Genomic DNA, 16,278 nt, shown 5'->3' with positions numbered 1-16,278 from the left:
TCGAAAATTCATAATTTTATTTTGGATTTACGGAGTCTGGCTTTTAAAAGTGGAGATTATGAGCTGTCCAGCAATGCTGGAATGATTACTGAGCTCCTAATGTTCAGCAAACAGCATAGTAATAGTATAATAGTAATAGTATAATAGTAATAGTATAATAGTAATATTATAGTAGTATAGTATAGTAGTATAATAGTATTTCCAATTAGGGAAAAAAGCAACTGCACTCGCATTTGCCGACCATGAGAGTGGCAACACAGATGACAAGACAGAGCACATGGCAAAATAGAGCTTCTGAAAGCAAAGACGATCAAAGACGTTATTGTTTCTAATTGAGGTAAGTTACAATTGAAGTGTCCTGGCTGCGCATCAATTCAAAGGAGAGACGAGTAACTGAAGCGACCACCTAGTAGATGTGTGTGTTGGAGAGCCAGGCAGATCAGCTCAATCAGCCCGCCAGCTAAAAGACCAGGGATAGATTGCATTATATTCTGCAAAGGCATGCATGATTATGATCGGACAAAACAGATTAAAAGGATATCAAAAGGAGTTTCATGTGAGATTGAATGTCCATTAGTCAAACATGTTATTACTCGTTTCATTAAATTTTCGTCAACTAAAATGAAAAATAATTTGTAATAGTTATCGTTTTATTCAGGGCATCTCATTATCCCCATATTATTATTTACCCTCTTGCTCTTTTGCACCCCAGTATCTCTACTTGCACATCATCATCTGCACATCTATCACTCCGGTATTAACGCTAAATTGTAATTATTTTCGCCTCTAGGGCCTATTTATTGCCTACCTCCCTACTCTTCTACATTTGCAAACACTGTACATAGATGTGTCTATTTTTGTTTTGTGTTATTGACTGCACGTTTGTTTATGTGTAGCTCTGTGTTGTTGTTTGTGTCGAACTGCTATGCTTTATCTTGGCCAGGTCGCAGTTGTAAATGAGAACTTGTTCTCAACCTACCTGGTTAAAAAAAAGGTGAAATACAAATTAAATTAAATTAGATTTCGTCAGGAAAAGTACGTTATTGACAAAGGTTTTTTTGTCATAGTTATTGTTGCCAAAATTAACACTGGTGCTAAAGGTCCCCACAAACCCACAGGGTTCTGGTGTCCTTTCCAGACACAGCCCCTAGCCCCTACCCCTAGACTCCTGTGGAGGTCTGAAAGGATTGGACAGGTGTAAGCAATATGGACAAAATTCCAGCAAGTCTATCAGAGGGCAAAGTGGAGCTATTACCATGTAACCACATATCAATCCATCTCATATCTCCACAAGTGTCTAGAGAGTAGGGGCTAGCCTAGCGGTTGTGTCAAGACCAGGCCTGGGTATCACGGCAACTCACTCACTCACTCATTCATGCACCGTCTAAAAATGCTACTAGCCGTCAAATCCTTGCTTCCTCTGTCCTTGTTTCCTTAATTCCTTGCCTCCCTCTGAAACCACAATGGGAGAGAGGATTGAAGGTTCATCCCCTCAGTCCTCCTCCTCATCCAATGCGCTTTGAAAGAGCAGCGAGGAATGAAGCAAACAAGGACAGAGGAAGCAAGGATTTGACGGCTAGTGGGTGCATGGGTAAAATGCTAAATAACCATAACGTAAGCATAGTGATACAAAAGTCTGACACAAGATACCAACAGGGTTCAAATAGCATCCAGGGTTAATTGCTGCTCATTACAGCCATCTAGTAGAATTTAACATAATATTATATACAATTGAAATGAATTAAATAGGCCTTTTTCGGAAATTATTGAAAAGAACGCCGAAAGTCATTGTTTCTATCAATCAAAGCACGTATCTGATTGCCAATTCTGATGAGTTTAAGGTCTGCATAGATGAGTGTCACGATCGTCTTGCTGTGAGAGATTGGACCAAGGCGCAGCGTGTGCAAAATACATCTTCTTTATTTTAAGAAGAGAGAAAAACACAAAAAACGAACACTAATACACAAACTAACAAACTAACAAACTGACGACCGTGAAGCTAATTTGACAAATAGTGCTGACACAAACACTACACACAGACAATTACCCACAAACACCTAAAGCCTATGGCTGCCTTAAATATGGCTCCCAATCAGAGACAACAATAACCAGCTGTCTCTGATTGAGAACCAATTCAGGCAACCATAGACTTTCCTAGACACCTATACTAAACATTAACCCATCTACTCTATTTAACCCCCTAAACCATACAACACCCTAGACAATACAAAAACACACAAAGACAACCCACCCCAAGTCACGCCCTGACCAACTAAATAAATAAAAGAAAAAGGAACAATAGGTCAGGAACGTGACAGTGAGAGCATGAAAAAGAAATGAAATGTCTTGCACATTTTGTACAACAGGATATATCAGTGACTTTCAATGATGTTCCCCATAATAAAATATCAAACATGGACACAACAATTCAATATAAAGATCATTTGTAAATTGATCTTTTCCTATAATGATAACTCAACTAGGGGGCTGGTCCAGAGTGCTGAACAGTGCTGAGATGGCATCTGTATCTGCTGATTACATTGACAAGGGGGACCTGATCAGTAATCCTATATCCGCAACGCTACTCTGAGACACTTTATGAATACAGGCCTAGATCTTCCCTAAATGTTATGTGTGTGAGTGAGCAAGTGGTAGGCAGGAGAAGGGGGCAGGGAGAGGAGACTACTGCAGGAGTGTGTGTGGTGACCTGGCCAGTCATTTGTGATGTCATTCTCTGGCCCCTCCACTCTCCTCCTTTCCTGAGCCCATGCACTCAACCGACAGAGGAGCAACACCAGCAGAACTACAGCTCCACTCATTCTGAAATGACACCTCCTCAGAAATGATATAGTCTTAAATGCTCAGTTTGACAATAGTTACCTAGGCGGCTAGGATATATCAGTGAGCTAACCATTTACAGTAACAGCAGTTCATTAATAAGTCAATACACGCTATCATTGTTGTGACTAGTTTATGATCTTCAATCTAAAGTAGAAATTTTGAAACATCACCTTGGCATTAATAGATGAGTTAATATATATTAATAGATTTAATTAATAGATAATAGATTAACATAATTCAATGAAAAGGGTGAACTCCTATGGCAGTATGGTAGAATAATTACAAGATTGTGTGTCACGTGTGCTGCCTCTCCGGCCTTTAGGTCACCAGGCTGCTCGTTATGGCGCCCACCTGTCACCATCGTTATGCACACCTGCGCGTCGTCAGACTCACCTGGACTCCATCACTTTCCTGATTACCTTCCCTATATATGTCACTCCCTTTTAGTTCCTTCCCCAGGTGTTATTGTTTCTGTTTCATGTCTGTGTGTTGTTTGTGTGTTCTTGTTTTGTATTATGTTACGTTTATCTATTAAAACACTCACTCTCTGAACTTGGTTCCCGACTCTCAGCGCACTCATCACAGAATGACACCTCACCTAAGGGAAGCAACAGGGAGTGTTTTAAGTTTTTTTTTGTTTCGGTGGGAATGGCGCCGGATCCGGGAGCCGCTACAGGCTCTCATGCCTCAGCCAGTTTGCCAGGCTCCCCTGCTTCCACTGGCTCGTCAGGCTCTCATGCCTCAGCCAGTTTGCCAGGCTCCCCTGCTTCCACTGGCTCGTCAGGCTCTCATGCCTCAGCCAGTTTGCCAGGCTCCCCTGCTTCCACTGGCTCGTCAGGCTCTCATGCCTCAGCCAGTTTGCCAGGCTCCCCTGCTTCCACTGGCTCGTCAGGCTCTCATGCCTCAGCCGGACTGTCAGGTTCCCGCACATCAGCAGGGGTGACCGGTCCGCTCCTGATCCCGGGGATTGTCCCTTTGGTTGGCGTCCTGCGGCTGGAGCCGAATGCGCCAGGGAGGGGGTACCATCACGTATGCATTATTGTTTGTTTGTTTGCTTATGAAGCGCTTTACAATTTGTATTATGAAAAGAACTATAAAAGTTTAATAATTTTTCCCATAGTCCTGATAGTTTGATTTTCTCATTGGAGGCGGGAGTACAGAAAATAGACGCAGCTGTCTAGTATCATATCACCTGACATGGAAACAGCACGAGATCTATTGGATTATTCTTGTGGGGTTTTGGTTTCAAGTGTGTTTTAACAGGCGGATGTAATCTCCCGTTAGTAACGTTTTAAGAAATGTAGAGACAACCTGCAGGATCATTTTAATCCTTGTAGGAGCACGTTAAATTATGCCTGTTTTTTGCAATCGACCAAGAGTGTTCACATGTGTGGTGGTACTGTTTTCAAAACCAATGTAATTCAGTAAGTAAACACTAGAGGGCGCTATGGTTCTTAAAAGAGGGCTACTATCTCTATCAAACAGCTGGAGGAATGGGAGACTACATGAGAAAAAAGGCAATGAAGTGATATAAATATGTAAGATACAGATTAAACCCACTATTTACAGGAAGGATAATTGTGTTCTTCTTTTGAAGATTAGCGGCCAATGGTTGTTTGTGAACATTTATAAGCATTGACATTAATGTCCTTTATAATATTTATAATAATTGAAAATACATTTTTAAACAATATGTAATTAAAGAATTCTGGCATCAATGCTCAATTCACATCATGGCTCCATTTTGTAAGTGTGTTCTGTTCGGTTCCTCTGACTGAGTTCGTCAAAGAGATAAAAAAAAATGGGGTCAAATAGGTTTAGTGAAAAGTACACATGTACACTAAGGCAATGCCTAATGGAGTTTTTTATTTTTCAAGTCATGGTTTCATCTACCCAAATGCAAACTGTTGATAAGTTTGTTTCTCCAGATTTCTTGCCGTTTGAAAAATAGTGTTTTTCAGCAACTGTTTCTCTGTAACTCAAAAGGACCTTTGCACTCACTCCAGTAAATCTAGTCTGGTTATTGAATGTGTTGGTAGTAGTAGTGGAGATTATTCCCACAGCATAACACCCACTGTGGTCAACACCGAGGCTTTGGTTATGCCATGTTGTGAGGCTTTGGTTATGCCATGTTGTGAAACTGTACAAACCTAAATCAGACTGACTCGTTTATTGCAATGTACACGCAGACAAAAAACACACGGTTAGCAGAGGGTGCGTTCGTTAGTGCATACAATGGAAAATGTTCAAAATGCTTTGCAATGGAACATGAAATTAAGTGTTACTTACTGGACAAGCCGCGGTAGTCCCTCCCTGTTCCAGTCAGTTTTTTTTCCTGTTTGGTGCCTAATGAACATGTCCCAGACCTTTCCTCTTACGCCGTCCAAAGCTGAGTTCTCGCGGGAGTTTGTTTTGCTGTCTTTGGCATGCAGAAGAAGGAGGGGCAGAGAAAGAAAGTTATGGCTGAAAGAGAAAGAGCGAGAAAGCAGAGGGGCAGGCTCATTCCCGAAGAGAAAGCAACCTAAGTTAATCTTCCTTGGATACAAATAATTGCTTTTACTCTGTGGAGAAGTAGCGACTTTTGGTAGTAAAGGAGGGAAAAAAACAAGCTTGGTTGCCAAAAACATTTCAGACTGTCTTGTCAGAATGGATTCTGATTGGCTGGGAGTAGACCCAGTAGTGGGACGGCCCAATACACCTCCTAACCTTTGGGTTTCTGTTTAACCAAACTCCATTCCTCCTGGATTTTTGGTTTGAGCCTACGAGTTGCAACTTTCCCTATGTTATACCCTCTCTCTAACCCAATAGCCTTGACAGTGAGAAATGTATGTACCTAGTTCACGTTCAATCCGGAGTAGGCAGGAATGCCACGGAAAAGTCCATAGACTGTGATAAGATACTGCTGGAAGCCTCCCCAGTTGCACTGACAGAGAGTGAGAAAGAGTGGGCACTAGACACACACATACACACACACACACACACACAGACACTGATAGGAGGAGTTGCCTAGAACACTATGTTGGAGTGTGGATCACTTGGTGGCTGACCTGGTCCTCAAAAGACTAGATCCACTTCTGGACATTGCATTAACTCTGGTAAGTAATTTTTCTGTCTCTTACTTTTCAAATATTTATAATAACAAAAATAACACAATTATTGTATAATAATATAGTTGTAATCTATTATTACATTATTATAAGATATTGCAACATTGCATGTTTTTAACAACTTCTGCAAGTAGTCATGGTTGTAGTCAGTAGTAGTATCTTTTGAGCCAGTCGTTGTATGGGTTTGCAGTGTTCTGGCTTGCACCATAAGAACTTTGTGACTTACATCTGTAAATGAAAAGCGCTCTACAAATGTCATTTATTATTATTATTATTATAGTTGTAAATGGCACTTGTGATGTTTTCAATTGTTCATCATGGGATCTCTGTTGCACTGTAGTTGTGGTGGATGCAGTTCCTTTTTCTGTTGTCTGGGCCTCATAAACTCCCATTACCATCTATCCATTGTTCTTTCTCTTCATTTCTTCAGCCATCCATCCATCCATCTTTCTCCAGTTGTCAGCTATGCTTTCCTTCGCCGCCCTCACCCTCCGTCTAGGGTCCACGGGATGCAGAGGAGGCAGGCGCAACCTGGCGACAGTTGTCTCGGGCAACAAGACGTCTCAGTGAGTAGACTATGACACTGTGATATTACAGTATGCTGGCGTTGTAACGGCTTTCGAGGAGGAGCAGGGATTGAACCAGAATGCAGCGTTGGAATATGACATACTGATTTATTGAACAAGACGAAAAAAACACGAAAACACTTTAACAAACTACAAAACAACAAACGACGTAGACGCACCTGAACATAAGAACTTACATATAACGAAGAACGCATGAAACAGGAACAGACTACATAAACCGAACAAACAAACCGAAAACAGTGTGTGGCGCAACTTACACAGACACAGGAGACAACCACCCACAACAAACAGTGTGAAAACACCTACCTTAATATGACTCTCAATCAGAGGAAATGAAAACCACCTGCCTCTAATTGAGAGCCATATCAGGTCACCCTTAAACAAACATAGAAACACACAACATAGACTACCCACCCAAAACTCACGCCCTGACCGTCAAACACATACAAAATAACAGAAAACCGGTCAGGAACGTGACAGGCGTGAAGGTGCCTCATGGAGGTCATGGAGTTTGACGAGTGCTGAATGTTATATTGTGTTTGTTCTTTCTTATTTATTTATTTAACCTTTATTTAACTAGGCAAGTCAGTTAAGAACAAATTCTTATTTACAATGACGGCCGACCAAAAGGCAAAAGGCCTCCTGTGGGGACGGGGACTGAGATTAAAAATAAATAAAAAATATATATAAATATAGGCCAAAACACACATCACGACACGAGAGACAACACAACACTACATAGAGACCTAAGACAACAACATAGCAAGGCAGCAACACATGACAACACAGCATGGTAGAAACACAACATGACAACAACATGGCAGCAACGCAACATGGTAGCAGCACAAAACATGGGTCAAACATTATTGGGAACAGACAACAGCACAAAGGGCAAGAAGGTAGAGACAATGAGTGTGTTTGTAAGGTATTATGGGCATGGGCTTCATTGAAAATGTTACCAAATTTTCAATGTGGTTGTTCGTTCTACGAGTGTGTTTATAATGCATTATATCAGCTTCATAGAAAGTGTAACTAACGTTACAATGTGGTTGTTCTTGTTCAACACAGGCTGGTGAGGGAAAAGTTGAAAGAGGACTTGGACAAGATGAGGGGCCAGTTCCCTGGCTTCCGGCCAGGTTTGGTAGTGTTGCAGGTGTGTCTTTTACCCTTTTCACATCATTCTGCCAACTGTATCGTGCTTGCTTGGATATTTTCTCCTCACTTTGTCCTTTCCAGCACAATTCCAGCAACTGTGGTGGAGGCTTAATGAGGCCCGGCTCAGTACAGCTGGCTTCAGTTTGGCTAAACTCTGCACAGTAGTGTGAAAGGCCCTTCCGTGTATGCTTCTGCTTAATTACCAGAGTGTGCTCTTTTGAGCTGTTTTTCTTTACTTCTTCATTATTTTTCTTCTCTTCTAATCCCACACTTCTTCAGACGAGCTTTGGGTAAACGTGTTGATAGTTTTCCTCGCTAGAAGGTGTGAGTGTAATTCTTTGCTCCTTCCTCATAAACGCTAGGCTACTTTACTGTTGATTTGTTTTCTAACTGTGAGGTTTCCTCTCTGTAACCCTTCTATGTCTTAAATAACCTTGCTCAAATATTCAGAGGCCCAATTCATTCAAAATAACAGAGTATACAGTGAGTGTACAAAACATTAGGAACATCTTCCTAATATTGAGTTGCACCCACTTTTGCTGTCAGAACAGCCTCAATTCGTCGGGACATGGACTCTGCAAGGTGTTGAAAGCGTTCCATAAGGATGCTGGCCCATGTTGACTCCAATGCTTCCCACAGTTGGACCAAGTTGACTGGATGTTCTTTAGGTGGTGGACCATTCTTGATATACATGAGAAACTGTTGAGTGTAAACAATGCAGCAGCGTTGCACTTCTTGACACAGTCAAACCGGGTTGCCTGGCACCGACTACCATACCCTGTTCAAAGGCACTTCAATATTTCGTCTTGCCCATTCACCCTTTGAATGGGACACATACACAATCCATGTCTCAGTTGTCTCAAGCCTGAAAAATCCTTCTTTAACCTGTCTCCTTCACTTCAAACCCTTCTGGATTTCACAGGAGACATCAATACGGGATCATGGCTTCTACTTTGATACATCTGGTCAGTTTATGTCATGAAAAGAGCAGGTGTTCCTAATGTTTTGTGCACTCAGTGAATAATGACACGTTTTCAGTGTTCTTTTTTGTTTCAAGTTGTAAACACTGTTTTGTCGAGTACATGTATCCCAACACCACAAGTAGATTGTTGTTTTCTATTTCCTTAGGTATGACGTCTGTTTTATCAACTACAATGAATCATTTGCATTTAGTTACGCATTTAGTAATTCATTTAATTTCTACACTGATTCATCAGTTTGTGCTCAGCTTACTCTGTGGTAGGATAGCTGATATACAGACTTGGGAACATGGTACATGCTCTTTGTTTGTTGTTGATGTGTAACTGGAGAGCATTCTAGCTCCACGTTTAGCATTTGAAGCTGTGTAACTTGATAAAAGAACATACATACAGTATATTCTAGTTTTGTTTTGTTCGTAAAATCCTATTTGGTGTGTGCATCTCTAGACGTGTTTAACTAGACTTATTTTAAGCAAACCAACATTTGACCAACTGGGGACATTTTTGTCCCCACAAGGTCAAATAGTATTTCTAGGGGTTTAAGGGTTAAGGTTAGAATTAGTGTCAGGGTTAGGAGCTAGGGTTAATTTTAGGAGCTAGGTTAAAGTTAGGGTAAGGGTTAGGGAAAATAGGATTTTGAATGGGACTGAATTGTGTATCCGCACAAGGTTAGTTATACAGGACTGTGTGTGTGTTTCAGGTGGGTGACAGAGAGGATTCTAACCTCTACATTAGCATGAAGCTAAAAGCCGCAGCTGAGGTAAGCACTGTGGCAGCAGAGCGTCGGTAGCAACACATGCTAGCTATTTGATGTATACTTGCAATGAGAATGCTAATGCTAATCACTGCCACCATTTCTATAGCTTGGAATCAATGCCAACCATGTCAGACTGCCAAAGACTGCAACAGAGGATGAGGTAAGAAGTACAGCTACTACATCCATGTTATGTTTGACGAAAGTTTGGACACACCTACTAATTCCAGGGTTTTTCTTCATTTTTACTCGTTTCTATATTGTAGAATAATAGTGAAGACATCACACCTATGAAATAACACATATGGAATCATGTAGTAACCAACAAAGCGTTAAAAAATAATATATTTGAGATTCTTCAAAGTAGCCATGGTGACAGCTGTCACTGTGGTAGTAGAGAGGAGTAGGCAGGAGGCAGTCACAGTAGTTTAGAACTACTGAGTTTATTTAAGCGCCATAGAACAAAGCAGGAAGAAACCTAAATGCTGTTGTCTTAAAAATATATCTTCATAAACAAAAAGGCACAGGGTGAACCCAAAGTGCAAAAAATAAAGCATTCAGGAAATAGTAGGAGCGATTCCTCTCAGGAAAACAATTAACATTTGCAATGACCGGACAAAGACAAATGGCAGAGTGAGTAGGTATACAGTGATAGAGTGGGGATTGGAACCAGGTGTGTGTAATGATGACGAGACAAGTCCAGGGTTGATGAGTGAAGGGCTTTTTCCAGCAGTAGGTTCGGCAGCAGCTAGAAGGCCGGCGACGCCGAATGCCTGAGTTGTACAGGAGGGGGAGCCAAAGCGAAGGCTGGTGTGACAACAGCTTTGCACACTATTGGCATTATCACAACCAGTTCATGAGGTAGTCACATGGAATTAATTTCAAATAACAGGTGAGCCCTATTAAAAGTTAATTTGTGGAATAATTTCCTTCTTAATGTGTTTAGTCAATCAGTTGTGTTGTGAGAAGGTATGGGTGGTATAGAGAAGATAGCCCTATTTGGTAAAAGACCATGTCCATATTATGGTAAGAACAGCTCAAATAAGCAAGGAGAAATGACAGTCCATCATTACTTTAAGACATGAAGGTCATTCAATGCGGAAAATGTCAAGAACTTTGAAAGTTTCTTGAAGTGCAGTCACAAAAACCATCAAGCGCTATGAGGAAACTGGCTCTTATGAGGACCGCCACAGGAAAGGAAGACCAAGAGTTACCTCTGCTGTTAGTAACTTTTTTGGTTGCTAGAAAATTGTTGTAAGTTGTAGAAAATAGTACAAATCAAGAAAAACCCTTGAATGAGTAGGTGTGCCAAACTTTTGACTGGTATTGTACATGCCCCTAAACCTCCAGAGTAGTGTGTGTATTTCAACCTACTTGGAACGAACTGGTTGAGTCAACGTTGTTTCTACATCATTTCAATGAAGATACGTTGAACCAACGTGGAATAGACGTTGAATTGATGTTTGTGCCCAGTGGGAAGAGCCTGAACAAGGAGCATCTAAAATGTAACATAGATACGGACACAACTTTTAGCACATTTGTGTAAGAGGGGCATTGAATCCTCTACCTAAGCAAAAAAATACAGGCCTTGAAAAGCATATGAAAACAAGTTTGATACTGTGATTACTCCTCAGATATTAACTTTTAAAACAAGTTTGATATTATTCTAATAATAGGGATATGTTGTTATTCTGTACTAGCACTTCTTCACCAATCCCTGACGACCACTTTAAAACCTTGGCCTGCACAGGTCCTCCGTAGAATTGAAGAGGTCAATGAGAACCTAGAGGTTCACGGCCTCATTGTCCAGCTGCCCCTGGACTCTATCAACCCCATGGACACAGAGAAGGTGACTAATGCCGTGGCCCCAGAAAAGGATGTGGATGGGTAAGTGACAACTCTCACAGGAAGCCTGCATATGCTACCAGGGGTTTGGAACCTAAATCATTTTCCAGTTGTTTTGTTCTGAACAAAACCATTTTTCTTTTTCCTTTCCCATGTTTCGACCAGCAAAATAAAGTTCTGAACCAGTTCGAACCCCCCCCAAAAAGTATTGTTTCATGTAGTTCCTTTCTGTCCTTTTTAAACCTCTGAAATCCTTTTTTTATTTTTTATTTAATTTTTTTACATTTAGCTCAACATTAAATTACTTCACCAACCACGCAGTGCGGATAGAGCAGCTTGCTAAGGAGCAGACAAGCTATAGCTCAGTGAGTTGTTTACACGCACGATGTTAAGACAAGTGTTGGGCGTCAGATGCAGCTGGAATTTTGCGGGTGGGGAAAGAGCGAGAGGGTTGGACGAGAAGGCTTTGCTTGAAGCACTGGGCTTCTTGTGATGACATGCATGATCTGAATTAGGCCCACAGAATCATACCTATGGAGGAATGGCTTTTATGGAGGAACTTTGAATGTATTTTAACTTCAGAGTTGGCTTAACGTTGGACCAGAGAAGCTAGCTAGCTAACAAGCGTGTGTGTGCAGAGCGGCACCGAAATTAAAAACCCTTCTTACCTTTTTGTAGATAATGGATCTAATGTGAAATGTGATAACTATAGTATCTCTAACTAGCACTGGAAAGGTTAATCAATTCTTCTCTAATTAAAAATCACCCTCCGGATCTTCTGCATCACGTTTGTAATGTCAGTAGGCTACCGCTATGTTTCGGGGGGGATGGGTAGGTAGCCCACACGCACACATATTAGAAAAGATGTTCAGCTGGCAGGAAAACGATGGAATAAGATTCTGATTGTGTCACGATCGTGTTGACATGAACGAGAGGACCAAGGCGCAACATGATTTGAATACATCTTCTTTTAATAACAACGACGAAGATGAACACGACACACTATTACAACACTAACGAAAAACAACAAACGATCGTGAAAACTTAAACGTAAGTGCACACACAAACTACTTACGTCGAACTATACATATACACAAACAATGACCCACAAACAGCTAAAGCCTATGGCAGCCTTAAATATGGCTCCCAATTAGAGACAACCGAAATCAGCTGTCTCTAATTGAGAACCCATTCCGGCCACCATAGACTTTCCTAGAACTACACCCAACATAGACACAGCTAGACACATACACTCAACACAAAACCATAAACTACAACAAACACCCCCTCTACCATATAATACCCCAAAATACACACATACCCCATGTCACACCCTGACCTAACTAAAATAATAAATAAAACAAATAATACTAAGGCCAGGGCGTGACATAACCCCCCCCTTAAGGTGCGAACTCCGGACGCACCAGCACATAGTCTAGGGGAGGGTCTGGGTGGGCTTCCTTCCACGGCGGCGGCTCCGGCACTGGTCGTGGTCCCCACCCCACCATAGTCATAAGGGGCAGCACCGGGATAAGGGGCAGCACCGGGATAAGGTGCAGCACCAGGATAAGGGGCAGCACCAGGATAAGGGGCAGCACCAGGATAAGGGGCAGCACCAGGATAATGGGCAGATCCTGGCTGGATGACGGCTCCGGCGGATCCTGGTTGGACGGCTCATGGCTGGCTGACAGATCTGGCTGCTCATGGCTAGCTGACGGATCCGGACGCTCATGGCTGGCAGACGGATCTGGACGCTCATGGCTGGCTGACAGCTCTGGCAGATCCTGTCTGGTTGGCGGCTCTGGCAGATCCTGTCTGGTTGGCGGCTCTGGCAGATCCTGTCTGGTTGGCGGCTCTGGCAGATCCTGTCTGGTTGGCGGCTCTGGCAGATCCTGTCTGGTTGGCGGCTCTGGCAGATACTGTCTGGTTGGCGGCTCTGGCAGATCCTGTCTGGTTGGCGGCTCTGGCAGATCCTGTCTGGTTGGCGGCTCTGGCAGATCCTGTCTGGTTGGCGGCTCTGGCAGATCCTGTCTGGTTGGCGGCTCTGGCAGATCCTGACTGACGAATGGCTCTAGCGGCTCCTGACTGACTAATGGCTCTGACGGCTCGGGACAGACGGGCGGCTCTAATGGCTCTGGACAGACGGATGGCTCAGACGGCGCTGGGGAGACGGATGGCTCAGACGGCGCTGGGGAGACGGATGGCTCTGGCCGGATGAGGCGCACTGTAGGCCTGGTGCGTGGTGCCGGAACTGGAGGCACCGGGCTAAAGGCACGCACTTTCAGGCTAGTGCGGGGAGAAGGAACAGGGCATACTGGACCCTGGGGACGCACATTAGGCCTAGTGCGTGGGGCCGGAACTGGTGGTACCGGACTGGGGACACGCATCTCAGGGCTAATGCGGGGAGCAACAACAGGATGCACAGGACTCTGGAGACGCACAAGAGGCTTAGTGCGTGGTGCCGGAATTGGTGGTACCGGGCTGGAGACACGCACCATAGGATGAGTGCGTGGAGGAGGAACAGGGCTCTGGAGACACACTGGAAGCCTGTTACGTGGTGTAGGCACTGGTGGAACTGAACTGGGGCGGGGAGGTGGCGCCGGAAATACCGGACCGTGCAGGCGTACTGGTTCCCTTGAACACCGAGCCTGCCCAACCTTACCTGGTTGAATGCTCCCCGTCGCCCGACCAGTGCGGGAAGGTGGAATAACCCGCACCGGGCTATGTAGGCGAACCGGGGACACCATGCGTAAGGCTGGTGCCATGTATACCGGCCCGAGGAGACGCACTGGAGACCAGACGCGTTGAGCCGGTATCATGGCACCTGGCTCAATGCCCAATCTAGCCCTACCAGTGCGGGAAGGTGGAATAACCCGCACTGGGCTATGAACACGTACAGGAGACACCGTGCGCTCTACTGCGTAACACGGTGTCCGCCCGTACTCCCGCTCTCCACGGTTAGCCTGGGAAGTGGGCGCAGGTCTCCTACCTGCCCTCGGCCCACAACCTCTTAGCCCCCCCCCAGGAAAATTTTTGGGCTGACTCACAGGCTTCCTACCGCGTCGTCGTGCTGCCTCCATTCGCCGGTATCCCTCCTCACACTGCGCCAGAGAATCCCAGGCTGGCTCCGGCACTCGCCCTGGGTCGATCGCCCACCTGTCGATCTCCTCCCACGTAGTGTAGTCCAGATTACGCTCCCATTTCCATTCCTCTTTGTGCTGCTCCTGTTGCCGCTGGTCATGTTGCTTGATCCGATATTGGTGGGTCATTCTGTCACGATCGTGTTGACATGAACGAGAGGACCAAGGCGCAACATGATTTGAATACATCTTCTTTTTAATAACAACGACGAAGATGAACACGACACACTATTACAACACTAACGAAAAACAACAAACGATCGTGAAAACTTCAAAACGTAAGTGCACACACAAACTACTTACGTCGAACTATACATATACACAAACAATGACCCACAAACAGCTAAAGCCTATGGCAGCCTTAAATATGGCTCCCAATTAGAGACAACCGAAATCAGCTGTCTCTAATTGAGAACCCATTCCGGCCACCATAGACTTTCCTAGAACTACACCCAACATAGACACAGCTAGACACATACACTCAACACAAAACCATAAACTACAACAAACACCCCCTCTACCATATAATACCCCAAAATACACACATACCCCATGTCACACCCTGACCTAACTAAAATAATAAATAAAACAAATAATACTAAGGCCAGGGCGTGACATTGACAAAAAGGGGAGGGCTTTGCATAGGTGCTTTGTTGTATTTTTTTGTGGGACTCGGGAAAAAAATGCCTGGATAAAATACTTTATTAACCGGTTCACATGCTTTTAAAATAACAGTTATGTTCCAGAACAGTATAGATCACTTTCGTACCGGGTTCTGATCCAGTTTGTTGATGCCTTTCTTTTCCAGCTTTCAGTTCTGTTCCCTGAACCGGTTCCAACCCCTGTATGCTACTATTGATATTAACATCGAAACATACTATCACTATTACTATTGTTTATACTGTGAGTAGTAAGCCTACTGGTACTTCTGTTACTATTAGCTTACACAGTCACACCTTTCACAATAAGCTCATAGTGGCAGTGAAGAGCTGTTTGTCACCAGGGTTTTTAAGTAATCAATCGTTTACTTTTTTACACTTAAGAAATACTTAGATATTAACACAGTGTATAGTTATTTATATTTGAGGCACAAACCTAATTTTAGCAAAAGAGAGTCATTATACTGCACTTGCAATCCAGCAGCCTATTCGCACAATGGACTCTGTTGACACTCTGTTGACATTCTGTCTTGAGAGTAACATGACCTGCTGAAATCAGTCTCTATTTAGTTTAATTGTTTTTCAGTTTCTGAGAAAAAGATAAGTCTGTCAGCCGTAAATATTGTAAATATATAAAAGATATGTTTATTGGTCATAATGCTGACAAGGTAAAAATCAGTTGTTCTGCCCCTGAACAAGGCAGCTAACCCACTGTTCCTAGGCCGTCATTGTAAATAACAATTTGTTCTCAACTGACTTGCCTAGTTAAATAAAGGTTAAATAAATAAATAAAATAATAATAAGCGTTTCCCCACCCAACACACACACACCACCACCACTACGACCCTCCCCCCCAAAACAACTCCCAAACACATAAAAAAAAACACTTTCACACACACCACAACCCACTCCCTGAAGCTCCGGTCTCTTCCAGTTCCATCTGACTACCTTTGGTCTGGTTTCAGCCACCATGATTTGTGCAGTCTTGCCAACTTCTATGGTCATGGCCATTTGGGCATCTGGTCAAAAGAATTGCACTATAAAGGGAATTTGGTGCCATTTGGGACCTCCTATGGGCAAATAGTGCAGTATCTTTGTTTTAGTGTGTACACAGCCGTTTGATTCAAGCACTGGTGTGTAACTCGAGCAAATATATTGAGGGTACGTGATCAGGCTAGCGCATCAGTAAGATTTGTTGGAGGCGACAGAG

At 43.3% G+C, this 16,278-nt stretch overlaps 1 protein-coding gene across 2 annotated transcripts in view; it reads left to right on the top strand.

Annotated features, from left to right (window-relative positions):
• The first annotated feature begins 5,127 nt into the window (after positions 1 to 5,127).
• Positions 5,128 to 16,278, top strand: part of LOC129824888 (C-1-tetrahydrofolate synthase, cytoplasmic-like) — a 65,144-nt gene continuing 53,993 nt past the window's right edge. Inside the window, exons 1-6 of one of the 2 annotated variants that reach the window (XM_055884432.1) lie at positions 5,128 to 5,936; positions 6,379 to 6,514; positions 7,604 to 7,688; positions 9,371 to 9,430; positions 9,534 to 9,587; positions 11,175 to 11,311. In XM_055884432.1, coding sequence (XP_055740407.1) covers positions 6,414 to 6,514; positions 7,604 to 7,688; positions 9,371 to 9,430; positions 9,534 to 9,587; positions 11,175 to 11,311 — 437 coding nt within the window. In that variant the 5' untranslated portion in view covers positions 5,128 to 5,936; positions 6,379 to 6,413. Of the gene's footprint in view, positions 5,937 to 6,378; positions 6,515 to 7,603; positions 7,689 to 9,370; positions 9,431 to 9,533; positions 9,588 to 11,124; positions 11,312 to 16,278 lie in introns of those variants that run through there. The other variant, XM_055884433.1, reaches the window with a different exon arrangement.

Source organism: Salvelinus fontinalis, chromosome 27, assembly GCF_029448725.1.
Source record: "Salvelinus fontinalis isolate EN_2023a chromosome 27, ASM2944872v1, whole genome shotgun sequence".
In the NCBI taxonomy this organism is placed as follows: Eukaryota; Metazoa; Chordata; class Actinopteri; order Salmoniformes; family Salmonidae; genus Salvelinus; species Salvelinus fontinalis.
Note: the sequence above shows the minus strand (reverse complement) of the source record. Positions and strands in the feature narration are given on the sequence as shown.